Source organism: Trichomycterus rosablanca, chromosome 1 (assembly GCF_030014385.1).
Source record: "Trichomycterus rosablanca isolate fTriRos1 chromosome 1, fTriRos1.hap1, whole genome shotgun sequence".
In the NCBI taxonomy this organism is placed as follows: domain Eukaryota; kingdom Metazoa; phylum Chordata; class Actinopteri; order Siluriformes; family Trichomycteridae; genus Trichomycterus; species Trichomycterus rosablanca.
This window is the reverse complement of record NC_085988.1, coordinates 40569104-40582045: the sequence shown is the minus strand read 5'-3', so window position 1 is coordinate 40582045 and position 12942 is coordinate 40569104. Positions and strand designations below refer to the sequence as shown.

Here is a 12942-nt window from a genome sequence, read left to right as displayed (position 1 = left end):
ACTTTTGTTACGAGAGATTAATGTTCCCGCTAATGAAGCTAATTGAGCTGACACTGAAGATGGTGTGCAAATAAAAAAGTGGTTTCAGACCACCCGTTAATTACTATAGATGAGTCTGCATGCCTGCATGATTCTCTAGGTTTCATTAAGGCTGCAGGGAAGAGCCAAGTGCCCAAAATTATGTAACTAATGTAGTGGATATATGTTAGTAGAAATAAAGGACTTTTCTTGGCAAACAATACATCTTTGTTTGATTCTGTTTGTCAGGAAATTACTTAAATAAAAGATGCATCCTTTCAGACTTTCAGGCAGAACAGTGAGGATGAATGAATTCCATACCTAAGATGTAGGGGGGTCTGTTCTTCTCAAGTGTTTAGACACGTTGGTGTGTCCTTGAATGTGAGTGTGAATGGAGGGTGCATTTGTCTTTGTTTGCAGTGTGTGTGTGTTCCTTCATGTGTTCACTCTTTAATCTTCTGACAGGAAAGTTTTAAGAGCTGGAGAGCTCTTGAAGGTAAATGGGCAGTCAAAACACTGACGTTCTTAAGCACACTCGTTCTCATGAAGTGCTGCACTGATCAATGATGTGCATTGTTGCCTTGGCTGAGTGCAAAAGCAGTGGGCTTTGCTTTTTATTCTTCCATCCAGTCGAGAAGCAAACTAATGCTGGCTCCAAACCCTCCTCTGCACTTGGTGTTTATAAATATCACCATTGTTAAGCAAATCATTTTTTAACACCCAGCATGGAAAAACGTTATCAGCCTTCCCATTGCTGACATTCTGCTTTCAGTTTAATATTTTAGAGGTCAATAAAAATCACCCACGGTCCACTTAATGTCTTATATGAAAAAGAAAACCCTTCATCAAGCAATTTGGAGCATTTGGGAAAGAATGTGGAAACATACGGCTATTGTTAGAGCCAAAACAAAATACAACGGTCATATATTTAAGAAAAAAAATCTTGTTACTGTTACAGTGTTTCTGAGAAAGAACGGTGCTACTTTTTCTAGTGCTCAGTATTAAAGTTTAGTTTTACTCTTAGTAGTTCAGGAAAGGTCACTTTTAGGATGACTGTGTCAGTGTTTTCAAAGCGAGGTTCATAAATACCTGGTTTAATGAGTTTGGTGAGAAAAAGTTGCCTGTTCAGAGCCCTGACCCCAACCCCAGTAAGTACCTTTGAGATAAATCAGATTGTTAGTTGCTTATTAATGCTCTTTTACTTTAATGGGCACAAATGCCCACATTTCCTCTTTAAAACATTGTGAAAAGCCTTTCCAAAAGAGTGAAGGCTGCGCTAGTTGCAAAGGGGGCAACTTCATGTAAGGTTTTGGAATAGAATGTGAACAAGTCAGGTGTCCACAAACTTTTGGTAGTTTATAGTGTAGGTAGGTACTAGGTGGGAAAACTGACATTTTGTGATACCACAGTAATCTTTGAATGCAGTTCCACAGAAAAACATCTGAACCATGACAGCTTAAGTGGTGAATAAAAACAAAGGGCAGCATATTGGGTAGGTTGGCAAGTCCACCCTACATCCCTAACCTTCACCTCTGCATTCAAGCTCTCATCAACAAGGCAGTCTTTTGTGAAGAAAAGTTTAGCGCCAGAGAGCAGATCAAAGGGTCACATGCAGCGGGAATCTAATTTTAAATGACATTTCCCGTCTTACAGGGAAGCCCTTCAGCTGGGGCCACTACTTGCTGCTCCACTTTGAAAACCCTGAATGCATGGTTGCCCTGGGACACCGTTGCTGAAGGACAAAGCATGCAGACGACTAAATGACTGTTTGTCCAGCATTTCAGAGCAAGGACTGAGAAACAGCAGAGGAGACACTGACAGAAAGAGAAGGATAGTAAAGGGACAGAGAGCGATGATGTTGAGTGGATGCAACAAGATATTCATTGAATTGATTGATTCTTGAATTGAGTGAATCGAGAAACAATTGATTCTTTTTTATGTGCATAATGTGTCTTTAAACACAATGCAAAAACAGGATGGAACCCACTATGAAGAGGGTGTATAAACATATTTACACCTCTCTACTTCCATATATAATAATAAAACCGTAATTTATCTAGATGACCCTGGCAAATACCTGGCCTGAAGCTAGTATTAGCATAGCATGAAAGAAACAGGTAAACTTATTGGTGTAAAAGATTACTTTTACATTGTTAACTGTTCTGCAATGTACGTAACAGTACTCACATGCTTTAGAATTTACCATATTAATGTGTGTTTATTGTACAACAGTGAAATGTTAAGCAGATGTTAGCAGCAATAGCATTAGCATAGCATACATTTTCCAGTAAGGATTTACCTTTAAACATAGACTTAACATTTTGTGACAACATTTTAGGCTTGTGTAACCAATTGATTATACCAAAACCACAGGTGACAGTTAATAATGTTTATATTTCACAATTGTATATATCTTATTTTAATCCTATTTTATTTAAATTGCTTTTGTATTTTATGCATTAGCAGTTTCAATTTGATAACAATACAGTTATATTTACTTTTCAAACCTTAATACTTGTGTAATAAACCAATTTATTGTTTGAAGTAAAAGGGACTTTCTTATTAGCTACAGGAGCTTCAGCTCTGATTTAGATAAATAGAGATACAGTTACACAGCCCATACCAAGCAAACAGTTGGCAGGCTTCCAAATAATCCATCTTTTTGCAATTTAAAGACTGTTTACCGTGGATACGTGCAGTACGTGTCTAAATACTGCAAGCAGCAACTGTCCATACATGTCTTTTTCCAACACAAGGCAACATGTTCCTTTTAAATAAGGGTTGGACAAGATAGATATTTATTAGGGAAGCACTGATTTAGATAAAAAGGAAAGTTAATGTGCTACTAAGGGCAGGGGGTAGAAAACACATGGCTAACGGCTAACTGCAAAACAAACTAATCCAATTAGTATCAGATGTTCTGGGAAAACTGTGCGTATTATGATAAAAACACAGGCATGGTCAATCCAGACAGAAATTACATTGAGTGGCAAGTGTAAAATAAGTAATGAATTCAGGTCCCTGTGTGTGGGACCTTAGATAGCAAACATAAAGACAAAAATACATATAAAAATACATCTGTTGACTTTCCATAAAATGTCAGGTATTAAAAATGGCGGCACTTACTCGAGAAACTCAGTTATGTACTTCCGGCTGCACTTGGACCAGGACCAGGGGCTGGTGTCGTAATTTAGAGTTGGGGCCATGACGTGATACTGATGCTTTATTCCTGCTTCTCTGCACTTTGGGTTGTCATCATGAGGCATGTTAAATCTGAAACAAACAAATAGCCAATATAGGGATTAATACATGCTAAAGAGATCAGGACTAACAAAAAAGATTTAGTTTATATATTTGTATTCTTGATGTGTATGTATGGGTTTTGTTTGGGTACTCTTTATTGTTCTCCTCCTCCAAAAAGCATGCCAGTAGGTGTTACTGACTGAGTGGATGGGTGAGTGTGTAATGCTTAACAACAGCTTTGCGCCTTGTCCAGGTTGCCAGATTGGCTTTATACCTCTATGACACACTGATCAGTATTAACACTTACTGAACATGAATGAATTGTTTGTTTGTTTGTTTGTTTATTAGGAGTTTATTGTCATGTTTTACACTGGTCACATTCATGACAGGACCAGTAGTTACTCATTACACATGATTCATCAGTTCACACAAGGTTATATCAAACACAGTCATGGACAATTTTGTATCTCCAATTCACCTCACTTGCATGTCTTTGGACTGTGGGAGGAAACTGGAGCCCCTGGAGTAAACCCACGCAGACAAGGGGAGAACATGCAAACTCCACACAGAAAGAACCCGGACCTTCTTGCAACATGAATGAATTAATTTAAGTAAAGCTTACACAGACTAAATACCGAATAAAGCTACAGAACAGATAAGGTAAGTAATGGTTAAGGGCCATGGGCACTGATAGGGTCCCTGAAGTCTTACTAAACATGGTGCATACTAATACCTTTAATAAGCAATGTAAAACAATCTCATGAAACCACTTTAGTAACCCCCCTTAGGGACACCATATTTTGGGTAGAAATATTTATCTTGCTAGCAGTTGCCCAACTTGCTTAGTGCAACCCATTTCTTTTTATTTTAGCTAAGAAAAAAGAAGTTTGAAAGGGTATAATTCAAAATGGTAAAAATGTGTGTCCATCTGGAAAAAGACAAGAAAAAAGAATAAAAAATAAAAAACAGTTTGTTCATAATGTTTGCACTTTTCAATTTGTAAGACATTTTTCAGGGAAAGTCCTATCTATACTCTAAGTGGAGACTTATACAGGCAAAGTGTATCGGCAAAACAGTGTGAAAGTAGCTGTTAGTTTTAAGTACTGTTAGTTGTTACTACAGGCATATCCCAGCTGTAGCTGAAGGAGCATTTATGTTTGTGCTACTGAATAAATAAATAATGCAAGACTGTGTAGCTAACAGTCCTTCACTTCCTACTGACCACCTAACAATTCTGTTTGTACAATTCTACAAACAATTCTGCCACTGCAAAAATGTACATTGCTTTTTAAAGAATGTAAATCTGTGTAAAAATGTGTATCAATAATTTAGGATGACCAATACAGTCTTAATCTACAAAACAAACAACAACAAACGTTATCTTAAATGACCAGATATTGGTGCAGTGTACCCAACAACATGCATACAGTATGGATTGCTGAAGTTATTTGTATTGAATGAAACTATGAGTTAGGCCTTGACTGATTTTTATATTAATAACACTTTATATTAACATAAACACTTAAATTGGCTACATAGTTAGATTTGATTTTCAACACTGTACTGCAACACAACTGATAAAATACATAGAATTAAACATACAGCTTGTTTGACAGAAATGTCTTTTGTCAAACATCAACAGTATTATTGGTTCTGAAGATGCAATACATGATGATCCTGGGTCCCACAAAAGTGCTGCTCCAGCGTGCAGTGTAAAATATATAAAATGTTTACATGGGCACAGAAGCCAAAAGCAGAATAGTTCTTAATTAAAACGACATGCAATGTAATTAGTGGTACAGTGTTTTAAACATTCTAACATATTTTAAGAAAGAAAAAGTCAAACCAGAAAATCTGTATTAGTATAGCACAAGTTAACTATTTCCCATGTTTGTGAACTCTATTTGACATGATATGATGCTGTTTGAAAGCAGCGGATGTTCCATGCTTGGAAAGTGTCAGCAATGGCATGATCCAGCTGTGATATTACTCTCTTTTTCCAGACACAAATACACACTCATGACAAGAGCGATGTTAGAAGGATTACGCACAGCTGTGTTGTGTTTACTACAATATGTAAAAATACCAGCTGTGGGATCACATACATTCAAATGACATACATAAGTGGGTCAATGGGATAAAAAATACTTAACAGCAAGGTTCAGATTCCAGAGCTCCCGTAGGAAACCCACGCAGACACGGGGAGAACATGCAAACGCCGCACAGAAAGGAGTCGGACCGCCCCAGGATCGAACCCAGGACCTTCTTGCTGTGAGGTGACAGTGCTACCCACCCTTTTACAAGATTATTTAAGCTATTTCTGAATTTCTTCCTAATTTAACATTTTTCAGTATCTCAAAAGTTACTCAAACACTGTTTAATATAGGTAAAATTATGTTGAAATATTTTTTTCACTTCATTAGAAAAACATTGGGTCAAATTTCATTATATTTAATTAATTATATTTGTTTTTTAACATGCAACATGAGACTTTAGGTTTATAACCAGTTTAAATTCCCATTGCCATCTAAAAAGAAAACTGAGATGTTAAAACCTCAAGATAAATGAGCATTTCAGCAAAATGCTTTACAGTTGGAGCTTGTTAAACATACTGTCATCACATCACCTCCATCGCAGCTCTCTCGGTCACTTAACACCGCTATTTGTGGATGCATTTGAGGCTCCGTGTGCAGGCAGGAAATTATCTGACATTAAAGTAAATATGAAAAGCTGCTGCAAATGATCACTGACATGCTGCAGACATAAGGTTCTTATGTCACTTCTTATGGCTTATTAAAATATCAGGACAGGGTTTAAAATACCTAAAGCAGTTTATGTTTCTAAGGTAAAGACTCATCATTACTTAATGTCATTCAGATCTTCATAGTTCAGTCCTGCACTGAAGTGTCCATTAATGGCAGGTCTGAGCCCAGAAAGATATCAGCATAAGTTAACTTGTGACTTCTGCTGTTTATACTACAGTCTTAACTTGTATTTGTAAATGCCAATACTAACTCAACAACGGTATCAATCACAAAAGGATACCTTGAGGTCCTTAAGATGTTTTCTTCTAACATTTTATTTCTTCTGTTCCAACTTTTGGAACATGTTTAGTACAAGCATTTATTTCAGACTGAGTTTTATTTAAATCAAAGGTAAAGTGGATTTAGAAATTGCTGCTCTCTTTTTTCTTTTGCATAATATTGCATTTTACAGACAGTATCAACTTTGTGAGGTTTGTATCATTGTGTCACACCACTAATGAACAGACATTAAAAGACAGATGAAGAAAAAAACAAATGTACAAATTTCTATGTCTCACTGTGAGGGCAATTGTTTTATATTGAGTTGTGCCAGTAAACAGCATGGTAAAAGGGATTCGTACAAATTGTTGGTGCTTTAACCCAATTCCGGTTTCACCAGTTCTGATTGTCAGATCCACACACAGAAACCATTTATTTTGTACAACTAGTATTAGCTGTTAGAGTACCAAAGTAACTAGTCAGTCACAATGGTGGTAGGTTCAAAACAGCAATCAGTGAAGCTGCTGGAATTTTATCCATCTATTACCCTAGACAGGGGTGGATTATAGCCATTTTTATAAAATCTGACATTGTACACAATCACTCAACAGGAATTATGCATAACAGCTATTGGGTGATTGAGTCATACGTTGAGCCAGCCATCTGTCCACAATAGTTTTATTCATAAGCTCCTCGCTATACATTTGCACATGTGGTGATAGTGGCATATTGTGAAAACAGACCCTCTGCAGGTCAATGTCAACACAACAGAATCTACACATGGTAATTACATGTTAAACAATGACTTTCTTGTAGTGCTTTCTGTACAGTTCTGTACTGAAACGTGGTGCTGTCTAATAAGATAATAAATATTGGTATGCTTTGATTTAGTACTGTTCATCCAGAGGTGTATCTTGTTGGTTTATTCCATTATAATTTATTTGGTTAAAATTAATTTCTTAATGATCTATTTTTCATTTAACACACACTATGTGGACATTAGTGTTGGGACACCTTATCTAATTTTGAGCTCATGTTATGATCTTCAGTCTTCATCTCAGTGTCTATGCTTCTGGGTGTAATGGAGGATGTTCTTTGATCTCATACTGTTGTCGGTAAGGACTCACACAGTTTCATGTAAAGACAGTCCACTAAATGATATTTATTCAGTTTATTTTTAGAATGACTGTAATATACCTTGTATATAGCACCAGTTCATGTAAGGGTATCACACACTTACACGATAACTTACACCTAGGGGCAATTTCCAGAAACCACTTCACCTACTGTTTAGTTTGGAAGGGTAAACCAGAGTTTCTTTTCTAGCAGGCTTTCTTCTAGCTTCTTGTGATCAAAGACGTCTTTTGGGGGCTGCAATCCACTGATGTTCAGCTTTCATCTCAGCGTCTATGCTTCTGTAATATACTTCTGTACATCTGTAAAAGGCACCAGTTCATGTAATGCTTCCAACTTTGCAGCAACAATTTAAGGAAGACCCTTTCCTGTTACAGCATGACTGTGGACCTGACAGAGGTCTATAAAGACATGAAGTAGAGCTTGATTTAAAGAAACTCCAATGGTCTGTAGAGAGCTCTGACCTCAGCCCCACTTAACAGCTTTGAAATAAAGTGTAACATCAATTGAAGCTTTCTTGACCACATCAGTGTCCAGTCATACATATGCTCTTTTGACTGAATGGGTACATATACCCACAGAAATGATTTGTTGTCTTGTGACAAAACTTCTTAGTAATGGGGTTGTTGTTATAGATGGTGGCTCGGTGAGTAACACTGTCGCCTCACAGCAAGAAGGTCCTGGGTTCAATTTCCCGGTGGAATAGTGCGGTCCTTTCTGTGTGGAGTTTGCATGTTCTCCCTGTGTCTGTGTGGGTTTCCTCCAGGAGCTCCAGTTTCCTCCCACAGTCCAAAAACATGCAAGTAAGGTGAATTGGAGATACTAAATTGGAGATGAATCTTGTGTAAGGAGTAATTACCTGTCCTGTCATGAATGTAACCAAAGAGTGTAAAACATGACAGTAACATCATAATAAATAAATAAATAATACCAATTGTTGTACCACAGCACCACAAATGGCATGTCAAACAAGCTCATGGTCAGGTGTCCAAAAACATTTGGCCATATAGTGTAAATACAGTGGTGACGTATGAAATGTACCTGGTCCAAAATTGTGTGAGACCTTAGCAACAACAATATGACAGCAAAGAACACCCTCCATTACACCCAGAAGCATAGACACTGAAATGAAGACTGAAGATCAATTGATCGGATTATCAAAGACATGCGGCTGGTAAACATCGCCCCGAAAGACGTCTTTGATCACAAGAAGTTGGAAGAAAGCCTGCTAGAAAATAAACTCTGGTTTACCCTTCAAAACTACACAGTAGGTGAAGTGGTTTCTGGAAATTGCCCCTAGGTGTAAGTTATCATGTGAGTGTGTGATGGCCTTACATGAACCTTGTACATATACAAGGTATGTTACAGTCATACTAAATGTATATCTGTATATCTTAAATGTCATAATACCTTTATTTGAGAGTTTCTATCAACTCTTTAAACAAATTCTGTGAACAAATGAAAAAATACTAAAGAATTTGCAATTCTAGCCTTAGTATGGAAACTTGAAGCAGTAAAGCAGAGGACAGGTCAGAAAACAGAGAGGGTATTAAGACAGGTCTGTTATTAAACATGCAGCGCTTTTATTATTCTTTGCACCTGTGTTTGCCCCTGTGAGGAGGGATAAGAAGGCTTTTGTGTGATATGAGGGGGCACTTTCAGCCAGTCAGAACCCCCCAGGGGCTGAAACTTACACATGGCCCAACTCGTGGGCAATGGTGAAGGAGGAGCTTAGACCATTCTCTTCGCTGATAGAGCAGCTTCGATACGGATCACACATCGTGCCCAACTCTGCCAGGCCTAGACCAAAAACACACAAAGAGCAAACATAACCACTAAGTCACTTTAATCCACTTCAGTTCAAGTTTAGTTCCATTAAGTTTCAGCTGAAAAACCGGCTGTAAAAAAGCAAGTAAACGCTTTTATTTAATAACTGTAGTATTTTTATTGCAGAAATAACATTGTCTTTAGTAGGCGCTCAGGTTGTGCAATTAAAATCTAAGCGGTGCTATTAGCTGGCCAGGTACCCACACAAACATGATTGGCTAAGGCTGAGAGAGGCGAGGGACGGTCAAAGCACTGTAATGTATTGGCACCATGTCTAGTGTATTTCTGCTTTGTGCTCAATGTTTAGCGGTGGAACAAGAACTGCCACAACTCTGACAGAATAAAGCCGTGGTTTCGACAAATAAATGAATGAATTGGCCACTCAGGTGGTGCATCAGTAAAAACACACGCTAGCGCACCAGAGCTGGGATTCCGAATACATCGTATCGAATCTCAGCTCTGCCATCCGGCTGGGCTGAGCAGTCACATGAACAACAATAGGATAGGGTCTCCTCGTAACTGATGCACTACGACCTCTGCTGGCTGATTGATGGTGCCTGCACAGAGGCGGGGAAAGAGTGCTGATCAGGGTGTGTCTCTCCGTACACAAGGCTGATTCGCATATATTCACTCGCCTAGTGTGAGTGACAAAATGCATACGGCTGCTGCCCACGTGTCGGAGGGGGCGTGGGTTAGCTTCGTTCTCTTCAAATCAGAGCGGGGGTTGGCATTAGTGGAGAGGAAGCGTGACGCAATCGGGAAATTGGACACGCTAAAAAGTCGGGAGAAAAAGGGGAGAAAATGCATAAACAAAAACAATGAATTGGCCATTCTGTCTTTTTTCCATTTAAAACTATTCTGTTGGTAATTGTCTTGTGTTTCTTGTGTCATTGTTAGAAAACAATCTTGTTTAAAATAATTTAATTATTAGTTTAATTACTGTATGTCTTTTCCAGGATGTGCAGCCTATTTTTAAAGAGCAAAAATCATCTCCATAGGGTCTTTTCAACCATTTAAATTCTGTGTTTTTCAGGTTCTGTAGGTCTGTAGTTGTTACCCTCAAAACTGTCGTCTTTTTTATTTTTGGACAGAGTAAAATTGGAAATAAATGTCCTCTGTTTGTAGACTATTTGTTTTATTATGGAGAAATATTGGGCTTTTCTTAGTGTGTTCAATAAAGACATGAGACATACAGTTGTTCAACTTATATTAATATTAAGATTTAAATAAATTAAGTATGTAGCAATCTAGATCATTCCAAAGTGTCCACAATTTCTTGCAGCTGTTCATTCATCAATGGTCAGTTGAGCCATTTGAAGGTAATCGACTCTGACCTACACACCTGCTTTCATAGAGAAAGGTTCATTATAAGTTACTGAGAACACTTTGAAGTAATGGTTACTGTATGATGAGACCTGCTCATAAAGCTCCTGCCTGGCATTGAGCCAAGCTGACCAACACAGCTGCTCCTACTATACACAGAGCTAACACAGATCAACATGACCTCACATGACAGAAAGCAATTACGCACGCAGAGCTATGCTAACCTTTCGCATAGACCTCTCTGTCACTGGTGTAGCTGTGGACTCGGGGCAATGTTGAACAAGGTCAGATACAGTGTATCACAAAAGTGAGTACACCCCTCACATTTCTGCAAATATTTTATTATATCTTTTCATGGGACAACACTATAGAAATAAAACTTGGATATAACTTAGAGTAGTCAGTGTACAACTTGTATAGCAGTGTAGATTTACTGTCTTCTGAAAATAACTCAACACACAGCCATTAATGTCTAAATGGCTGGCAACATAAGTGAGTACACCCCACAGTGAACATGTCCAAATTGTGCCCAAAGTGTCAATATTTTGTGTGACCACCATTATTATCCAGCACTGCCTTAACCCTCCTGGGCATGGAATTCACCAGAGCTGCACAGGTTGCTACTGGAATCCTCTTCCACTCCTCCATGATGACATCACGGAGCTGGTGGATGTTAGACACCTTGAACTCCTCCACCTTCCACTTGAGGATGCGCCACAGGTGCTCAATTGGGTTTAGTCCATCACCTTTACCTTCAGCTTCCTCAGCAAGGCAGTTGTCATCTTGGAGGTTGTGTTTGGGGTCGTTATCCTGTTGGAAAACTGCCATGAGGCCCAGTTTTCGAAGGGAGGGGATCATGCTCTGTTTCAGAATGTCACAGTACATGTTGGAATTCATGTTTCCCTCAATGAACTGCAGCTCCCCAGTGCCAGCAACACTCATGCAGCCCAAGACCATGATGCTACCACCACCATGCTTGACTGTAGGCAAGATACAGTTGTCTTGGTACTTCTCACCAGGGCGCCGCCACACATGCTGGACACCATCTGAGCCAAACAAGTTTATCTTGGTCTTGTCAGACCACAGGGCATTCCAGTAATCCATGTTCTTGGACTGCTTGTCTTCAGCAAACTGTTTGCGGGCTTTCTTGTGCGTCAGCTTCCTTCTGGGATGACGGCCATGCAGACCGAGTTGATGCAGTATGCGGCGTATGGTCTGAGCACTGACAGGCTGACCTCCCACGTCTTCAACCTCTGCAGCAATGCTGGCAGCACTCATGTGTCTATTTTTTAAAGCCAACCTCTGGATATGACGCCGAACACGTGGACTCAACTTCTTTGGTCGACCCTGGCGAAGCCTGTTCCGAGTGGAACCTGTCCTGGAAAACCGCTGTATGACCTTGGCCACCATGCTGTAGCTCAGTTTCAGGGTGTTAGCAATCTTCTTATAGCCCAGGGCATCTTTGTGGAGAGCAACAATTCTATTTCTCACATCCTCAGAGAGTTCTTTGCCATGAGGTGCCATGTTGAATATCCAGTGGCCAGTATGAGAGAATTGTACCCAAAACACCAAATTTAACAGCCCTGCTCCCCATTTACACCTGGGACCTTGACACATGACACCAGGGAGGGACAACGACACATTTGGGCACAATTTGGACATGTTCACTGTGGGGTGTACTCACTTATGTTGCCAGCTATTTAGACATTAATGGCTGTGTGTTGAGTTATTTTCAGAAGACAGTAAATCTACACTGCTATACAAGCTGTACACTGACTACTCTAAGTTATATCCAAGTTTTATTTCTATAGTGTTGTCCCATGAAAAGATATAATGAAATATTTGCAGAAATGTGAGGGGTGTACTCACTTTTGTGATACACTGTATATGCCGGAATCTTACAAGCTTTCAGGTGACAAAGCCGTTAACTCACATAATTCTAGAATGCTGCAGATTTCAATTCACTAAATGTTAAAAGATTGCCACAAACTCAACTGAAACCTTTAAAAATAGAAAGGTTACTATGCAATATTCTACAGTGGCATTCAGAAAGTATTTCAACCCCATTTATGCACTTAATTGTTTTGTGAATTTGATAATGAATGGCCAATTTTATCCATAATTCTACATTTACCTGCCCATAATAAAGTGTTTAAAAGTGTTCAGACCCCTTTGCTCTGGTTCACAAACTGTACTAAGCTATTATCCTTAACGTGTATATAAAACTCAGTTGGACTCCGCCTATAGCAAATTAAATTGAGTAAATGTATTTTGAAAATGCACACACCTGGGTCTATAAGGGTTCACAAATTACACTGCATTGTCAGCATTGTCAGCAAAAAACAAGCCATGCAGGCCAGCAATCTGTCTGTGG

The 12942-nt window shown here is 38.9% G+C and overlaps 1 protein-coding gene across 1 annotated transcript in view; it reads right to left on the bottom strand.

Moving 5' to 3' along the window:
- The window catches only part of LOC134321256 (A disintegrin and metalloproteinase with thrombospondin motifs 20-like), a 155588-nt gene that overhangs the window by 86376 nt on the left and 56270 nt on the right, over positions 1-12942 (bottom strand). The window contains exons 8-9 of the mRNA XM_063002890.1: positions 9113-9218; positions 3145-3291 (exon numbers count right to left, since the gene is read on the bottom strand). Coding sequence (XP_062858960.1) covers positions 3145-3291; positions 9113-9218 — 253 coding nt within the window. The remainder of the gene's footprint in view (positions 1-3144; positions 3292-9112; positions 9219-12942) is intronic.